This window comes from Pollicipes pollicipes, unplaced genomic scaffold (genome assembly GCF_011947565.3).
Source record: "Pollicipes pollicipes isolate AB1234 unplaced genomic scaffold, Ppol_2.1 Scaffold_6686;HRSCAF=7923_pilon_pilon_pilon, whole genome shotgun sequence".
Taxonomy (NCBI): domain Eukaryota; kingdom Metazoa; phylum Arthropoda; class Thecostraca; order Pollicipedomorpha; family Pollicipedidae; genus Pollicipes; species Pollicipes pollicipes.
Genome location: NW_023596921.1, coordinates 7,571,657 through 7,580,046, shown reverse-complemented (window position 1 = coordinate 7,580,046; position 8,390 = coordinate 7,571,657). Strand labels below are relative to the sequence as shown.

Genomic DNA, 8,390 nt, shown 5'->3' with positions numbered 1-8,390 from the left:
GTATCGCTAAACCCTATCCTGCTGGCTGGGCGCGCGCCTGCGCCCCCCTCCCCTCCCCTCCCCCGCTGCCCGCTTAAGCGCGCGCCTGCCCCGTCCTGCTCGCTTGAGCGCATCGCTATGTTACACACCTTCCTCGTTGCCGACCTGCCGCAGGTGGATCATGTCGCCCTTGTTGCCGACCAGCACCATGGGGGTAGCGGCGGCGGCCGGACCGCCCTCCCGCCGCCACTGCGCCATGTGTGAACGCAGCCGCTTGATGTAGCTGAAGCTATCGCGGTCCGTAATGGAGTACACCAGCAGGAAGCCATCCGCCCAGTCCAGCGTCTTGGTCGACGGCATCTCGCCGGCAGTCTGCGGGGAGGGCGACGATGGCTAACGGGCCGTCATGGTGGGTTTAAAGGCAGCGGTGGTGCTGCAGCATTTCGGTGATGATTGGACTCGTCGCATGAGGCGCACTCGAACATAAAGAGTTATGGCTGGGTGCGGTAAAAAACAAGCTTAAGTAAATAAAGCCTGAGTTCGAGTTTTAATCTTAGATAAAAAATAGTAATGGAGGATTTTCGGAAGTTATTTGTCTGTTAACATGCCACATTTTTCCCATTTAGAATTGTTTTTCATACGGACAACCCGGAAAGCTTGACACTTAGCGACGGCTATCATGGTAAGCATGCCTGCATGCCCGCCGTCAAATGACTTACAGCTTGAGGAAGTAAGCACATGCGAGACAAAACCTCTGGGAGACAGCCTTCAGTGATATGAGATGATACAGTGCACCCCACCCTGTTCACTCATCGTGCGAATCACGCCTCAGCTGGCAGCCCCCGACCGTGCGTGTGCGCACAGTAACACATGGTGAGCGGTCGGTGACGCGCGGCCTTTTCCGTGCCTCCGAGGCCAGGAGCTCCTCACGCTGAGTCTGTCTACGTGCTTACGTAATGCGTGCTGCCACGTGTTCGGTCACCGACAGATCAAAGACCTGGATACGCGGTCGCCTGGCATCGCGAGCGCGACGAATGTGTCTTGTTCATGAGAAACTAAGAACGCATCGCTAAATATTAAGCTGTTCGAAACGTTTATCGTGAGGTGTAAGACCAAGACGTGAACCCGACTAAAGACAGACAATGGACGTTAAACATGGTACGCCAAGAACGTTACGCGAGGGATTTAGGTCGCACGACCGCCATGGTAATTTCCTATATCAAAATGATATCGGAAAACATTCGTACACATGGTGATGTCTTTATCATCCACGAGTGATTCTTACAACCCCTTAGGGTTGAGAGGACAACTAACCGAGTGCTCTGGAAGTTGTCTAAAATCTTTCACAGATTTCAACATATTGCACTAAATGAAAGCCAGACCTTAATGTTTCAATTTTAATTATCAGGAACAAATACCGAGCAGGACAACTCCCTCCCAGGCCGGCTGTTGGTGTTGGTGCTGGAGAGGTGTTTTGTGGCGATTAACTTGGTAACCCGGTTGGCAGTAAATGGGAGACCCGGATAGCTATTTCTCTTTGCGTGCTTGATTGGGCTTAGAAAATACAAACCGTTTTTTCCTTCGCATGAACGACGGCCCTGTACAAAGGCACCGTTGGCTATGCCAAGAAATAGACTTACTCGCCCTTTATGGACAAAGGGCTCTGTCCGTTACTCACCCTTTATGAACACAGGACTCTGTTCGTTATGAGCAGAAGTTGTATTTCCTCAGGCACATATCAATGCGTGGCGCTGAAGGCCTCTTCACTCATAGTTGTCTATAAGTGATTACACGGTTAGAAAATGATTTGGGACTTATTTTGGGTAAAAAGTTTAACGAGAACTCCATGATATGTGAAACGTTCGGGTGAACTAGAGCATCCTACATTTTTCCCAGCGGTACAGACAGAAACAAATGATCCCTCTCTGTCCACGGCCAAGACAAAAAATGCCATCGGGAAATAGCCGACTATTTGTCCAGGGCGATGCACAGGCAAATGATGGGAAAGAATGACAAACGACAATGCCTCTTCCGGCGGGGAAGCGCATGCCACTTGTTATCTTATTTCAGAGCAACTATGAACGTCCATTAAGATATGACTGAACTCAATGGCGAGCGCGAACACAGCGCAGACAGAAGACCTCATTTACACGCAAATGCGCTAAACGCGACGAAATGACGGTTATTGCCGGGTTGCTGCAGCTAGCTTAGAACACACTTTCTAATGAAAGGCCCCCAGACGTGTGTAATTGGAAGATGTCTGTTCTCAGAATAACATTGTTAAGAAATGCGTCCCAGGGCGGGCTTTTGTCAACCTTAACTAGCTATAAATGTCGTGGCTTCCGCGCCAGGCTCTCCAAAGCTGGTCACGCTTTCGACGGCCTTATATTCGGCATTCACTAAGCTCATCACCGTGCAGTCTTCAACAAGGGATTTACAAGTTTGCTGAAATTTGTTTATGGCATTTGAATGTGAGCTGATTGACCCGGGATTTTCGGTATCTGCCAGCACCAGTATAGTTATCTCTCTCCTCTTTCGATCAACACGGACAACATGAAACTTAGAAACGACAAAGCATTCCAGCGCTCAAACCGCGTCCACATATCGGCAACCCTCAGGGCACCACGGCACCAGATCGGAGTCACCAGACGACGGAAACAACAGACGGTCGTGGCAGGAAAAAGGTGGGTCGGTCTATGATCCGTGTGTGGTTACGAGCGCTCGAGACTGAATCAAATATCCGCTGGTCATAGGGTAGTTTAAAGAACCATTAAGTGCTTAAGTTTAAGACCAGATACAGCGCTATGGAGTTTCTGGTCACTGACATTTCACACAGAGTCTATCAACACGCTAATGATCGGGGCAAAGTGCCCTGGCTCTTCACTCCAGTTGTAATAATCGCCCAATGAAGCACTTACTCCAGATTCGGGATTTGAACCGGGGTTCCTCGACACCAGATCGTGCTCATAGCCACAGATGTCCTAGAGCCGCCGTCTACGGCCCAGCGACGTGTCCGTACCTTGGGGCAGGTGTCGAGCAGCTCGAAGAGCACCGGCTCGCCGTCCACCATCAGCTCGTACTTGTAGGGCGGCTGGTCGCCGTGGTGGTCGTACTCGCCGATGTACCGTTTCGTCAGAAAGCGCACCGTCAGGGCTGCAGCAAACGCATCGCTTTGGTCATAAGATTTGGCAACTGCGTGATTAAGTTAAGCGGACCTGCCACGGCCATTGGTGCTCGGGTGAGGTTTCTCACACCGCCATGAGCTGCGGCCTGCGGGAGAAGATGGCGCCGGTGAAGCACCACGTCAGAAGACAGCGCTTACGAGAATAAAATCAATGTGACAAATCACTGAAAAGCCTACCAAGCACGATGGAAAATTGCGATGCGACATGCCCTAAGGCTTCCATTATCCCACGCAGGGGGCCACCAGGCTTTTGTTAAACTTCTTCCGTCTCTCTTCGCAGGGGGCCACCAGGCCTTTGTTAAACAGCTTCCGTTATTCCACGCAGGAGACGACCGGACCTTTGTTAAACATCTCCCGTGACTTCACGCAGGGGGCCACCAGGCCTTTGTTAAACATCTCCTGTTACCCCACTCAGGGGGCGACCGGGCCTTTGTTAAAAATCTCCTGTTACCCCACTCAGGGGGCGACCGGGCCTTTGTTAAACATCTCCTGTTACCCCACTCAGGGGGCGACCGGGCCTTTGTTAAACATCTCCCTTTACTCCACGCAGGGGACCACCAGCTCTTTGTTGAACATCTCCCGTTACTCCACGCAGGGGGCCACCAGGCCTTTGTTAAACATCGCCCGTTACTCCACGCAGGGGACCACCAGCTCTTTGTCGAACATCTTCCGTTACTCCACGCAGGGGGCCACCAGGCCTTTGTTAAACATCGCCCGTTACTCCACGCAGGTGGCCACCAGGCCTTTGTTAAACATCGCCCGTTACTCCACGCAGGGGACCACCAGCTCTTTGTCGAACATCTTCCGTTACTCCACGCAGGGGGCCACCAGGCCTTTGTTAAACATCGCCTGTTACGCCACGCAGGGGACCACCAGCTCTTTGTTAAACGTAATCCGTTACCCTAAGCAGGGGGCCACCAGGCCTTTGTTAAACATCTCCCGTTAATCCACGCAGGGGGCCACCAACCCTTTGTTAAACATCTCCAGGGACACCCTGTGCATATCTGAAGGCAGTTAACGGCATTCGAAACGTGATCTGAAGTGATGCATGACGATGCCACTGCAGCTCTAGAATGATGTCACATTGAAACCCATGGCCGAGTGCACAACCCCGCCAGCAAGCAGCACTTCTGCACTGCCATGCCAGCAAGCACTTCTGGCCGTGCTCGGCCTCCAAGACTGCACCATAGCTCCGACAAGCTTTCCGGTGACGCTGATTCTTTCGTCAGCTAGATTTATAACTTCATGAACTTTCGAAGGCCTCGTGCTGCCATAACTGGCACTCGGAGAAGCATGTAAATTATTTGAAAGTTGCATTTCAAATTTCACGCCATTGGACTTAACAGTCCGCACAATCATTCCACCCGCTCACGTGCCCTGTCTTGCCCGCAGATCGACCCCACGCTCCCGTGACCCGCCCGCCTCGCTGTCCCGTCGCTGACGCCGCCAGCGGCCAGCGGGCGCGGCGCCGCCTGAATTAGCCCACGCGGGATGACCGCAATCCGGCGTGATTTGCCAGCGGAGCGGTCGGCTTGTTTGGACGGCTCGGACGAACGCGACCCACCCGCGTCGACCGGAGCGTCGCCGGCTGTAATTAGCGACGCGACCGCAGTTGATCCGCGCCGCTCGCGGACCGCGCCCCCGCCGCTAATTGGGACTGACCCGGACAGGCGGGCGGCGCGGCAGGACCGGTCGCAGACGGCGACGGCCGCGCTAAATCCCGGCACGGCCGCGGTCGGATGGCTTCAGGAGCGGTTGCGAGTAGCCCGCGATCCACCGGCGTAAAGGGATGAGATTGTCGGCGGCGACGGTTCGGACACTGAGCAGTGTGCGTTTGTGTGTGGGTGTCATGTGGCGTGTCGTGGACTTCGCCAGGTATGCGCTGATCGAGAGCCGCTCGGGAGTCCCGAGACCAAGGCAAATGAATTACACAAGGCTGGAACTTGAAACGTACAGATGGGCCAAGCAGGACAAAATGCATTCAATATGCACTAAGTTTTAGCAAGATGATTGTCGCGATGTGCTGGACACGTCAAAAGATGATCGAACAGAAAAGGTCAAGAACAATTCACGGAGGGGAACGTGCCAATGTAAGGCCGCATTTCAAACGCAGGACAGCCTTACGGATTTCACTTGTAGTCAAGGTATAAAATGAAATCGACAACTTGCTACCATACTGTGAGATCTACAACACCCTCATCCTTCGTCACAAGTCGGTTGAATTTGTTTTGTTTAGCGTTGGATTTCTTCCGATATAAAACAGTTTTGAAGTCCCACAAGGATGACGTTGCATCCCGCAAGCCCGTTTCCCGGAGAGGATTGGAAAAATAAATCCATTAGACAAGAATTATGGGCCATCCTTACAAAGACGCTGTGTTTGGTATGTGCAGCTACGCCGTAATCGAGTCACGGCTGTGTGCCTGGCGATCGAAGCCTAAGTCTGACGTTGTTGTACGCAGTGAGTGACCTGATGCACAGTATGATTTGCTGGGATCTGTTTTTTCCTGACAACAGTATTGTTAGCTCCCGGCTGTTTGATAGCAGGCCGCGTAACAGTAAGAGCGCATCCTGTTCAGCCTGTTTTCATGGCGGAACGCTTACCAAGACGAAGCCCCCCCTTAAGGAGCCCCAAAAGGCTCACTTACAAATTAACTTGAAAAATTATCTCCGTATGGCCATGCCGTACCGTCATCAGTTCATCCAATAAGTTTTTCTTAAATCACCGGCCGAGAGAGGTATCTTGTGATGCGAGGATCTCATATCTTTCGAGCACTAATCATAATATTGATTTTGGAATCATTGATGGGAGTTTTTGAGATGTTTATACTCGGAGTAAGTAATAAAACACTTGATTACAGAGCCTCGCCAATAGCTCGATGTATTTGGCAGGCATCATGGTTTCTCATTCCTAACTTTCAACAGCTTAATATATTTGATATATCAGCCAAAACCTAACAGATCTGGAGACAAACCTAATGTGTCGGCACCAACCATCGACCGGAAGTTGTTTCAACGATAATGAAAACAACCATCTCCAGCCCTTGACTTGCGGACATGCACCAGTAAAGCTAGGCAGTGCTGCACACACTTATTCGTACAAAATACACTGCCACGTAGGCTGAGTCAGCTTTGCCAGTGTGGATTTTATTTATATTTCCAACAAAATGCAAGGCTCAGTGGGGACTCTGCTCAAAGTCGTTCGTTATCTTCTAACAAGGGTAGAAAGTGGTAAACAAGTCACTTACATGCATTTGCTGCACCGTTTTTATGAGAAGTGAAACAAACCAAGTCGCTTAATTGCATAACATGTAAGCTTGAGGCAGCTGCCAGCTAGCATTCAGCAAAGCCTTCGCGCTTGTACTTTGTCGTTGCACCATGCACTCCGTCTTTCTAAAGTACTGTTAACTTTATCGAAAGCAACTTTACTGATATATCTTGGGCCCCTTGGTGCTTAAGATGCCGATATCGTTTCTGATGCCCCATGATGATCTGGAAACTTCAAAATCACGTTGGATCCTCTGATGCGTCTAAGCCACTGATGGTGATGGGGCGGATGATGCATGGTGATGGGAGCGGATGATGCATGGTGATGGGAGCGGATGATGCATGGTGATGGGTGCGGATGATGCATGGTGATGGGTGCGGATGATGCTTAGTGATGGGTGCAGATGATGCATTTGGGTCTCACTGATGCTTTTGGGTGCACACATTTTGGGAGGATTTCGAAAAGCTCTTGAAGCCATGATCAATTATGCGACGCAGTGCAATATTGCTCGTCCTAACGGCAGTCCCGGAGAGTTCTGCGTTAACAGTGTCGGTCGTTGATGAGCACCAAGTTCTTTCTCGCCTACCGACCACCTCTCCCCGCCCATTCCCCGCCATCCGCCGCGTCTCTCCCAGATTAGCCGTGTCATTCGGCGCCTACCTGAAGCGACAGCTTAGTGCCCTCCCTGCCAAGGTCACCACCCCCACCGCCGGTGACATGACACATTGCCCCTCCCCCCGCGCGTCACACCCCTGTCACCGGCCGTCACATTGTTGGCAGGCGCAGGAGGACGACCTAAGGCTAACAGGTCCGACGCCGCTTAAATTTAGCCCCAAACGGCCGGAGCCGATTGACGGGCTGTCTGTGGTGGGTTGGCGACGGTTGGCTGTCAGGCGGCCGAGCCCAGGGGCGGCCGGGGACCCGTTGAGATCCGCACGCACGCACTCGCCGATGAATCACCAACTTGTGGACCTCGTGCTTCTTCAGTTGTGGTTAGGAAATTTAGCGGTGATACTACATTGCAATTTAGCCACGGGGGCATTGAGAACTGTCGTTTTAAATGGCAGAGTTTATCTACCCTCTAGAGACACAACGCCAAACATGCTTGGACTGAAACCGTGAGGACTCCTCCGACAATTTTCCTAATCCTAACCACGTTCGTAACCATAACCATGCTTGCAGGCATGGTTCTCCTATCGGTCCGACACTTCACACCCTACCATAAACCCTGTGGAGCCTGAAATCGTTAAATTCTCCAAGATTCCCTCTTTAGGCCAGGGTGGCAGGTAAGCGATGCCAAATAGTCTCAGCTGCTGAATGCGTCGGAAGCTCCAACGACTATCAGGGCCTGAAATGTGACGAATTTCCCGTTATTAACAGTGAACGCCCACTATACACCACCCCCATCATATACCTATCTCTGCAGACACCATCCCAGCTGTGTACCAACAGATACAGTAAATTTCATCCAGCCCGTACACACGACCCTTGCACCACGGTCTTCCGGCAGCTGGCGGAGCATACAGCGTTCCTGCGGCGGTCGGCGTACAGTCATCCCTCAGCGTGAGCCTCGCGGCCAGCCCTGGATGGGTGGGGCGCCCGCCCACCTCCCAGCGGGTGGGGTGTACAGCCGTTGGCCGGCGGGCGGGGCAGCTCTCCGCCGCCGGTCGGGACAGCGGCCGGCGGGGCGAGCGCCGCCTCCTTCCCGCCGACACTGGCCGGGCAGCTGTGTCAACGGCCGCCAGAGCCGCGCTGCCGCGGCCGCTCGTCGCCGGCCCGTCGCCGTCACGGAGCCTTGTAGCCCGCTGCAGGGGCGCCATCGGCCAGGTTCACGGAAAATGTTACACGGTGCTGCGCGAAGGGGATATCCAAATCCGTCGGAGTTTTCTCGACTTCTTCTGGCGCGTCGGTCGTGAGATACAGGGACAAGAAATCATGGCTCAAGCTTGCTTAAGATGCAGT

General features: G+C 52.7%; 1 protein-coding gene across 1 annotated transcript in view; it reads right to left on the bottom strand.

Annotated features, from left to right (window-relative positions):
• Positions 1 to 120: 120 nt before the first annotated feature.
• The window catches only part of LOC119107390 (ras-related and estrogen-regulated growth inhibitor-like protein), a 23,493-nt gene continuing 15,223 nt past the window's right edge, over positions 121 to 8,390 (bottom strand). Inside the window, exons 2-3 of the mRNA XM_037230825.1 lie at positions 2,999 to 3,132; positions 121 to 351 (exon numbers count right to left, since the gene is read on the bottom strand). Of these exons, the coding sequence (XP_037086720.1) occupies positions 121 to 351; positions 2,999 to 3,132 (365 nt within the window). The remainder of the gene's footprint in view (positions 352 to 2,998; positions 3,133 to 8,390) is intronic.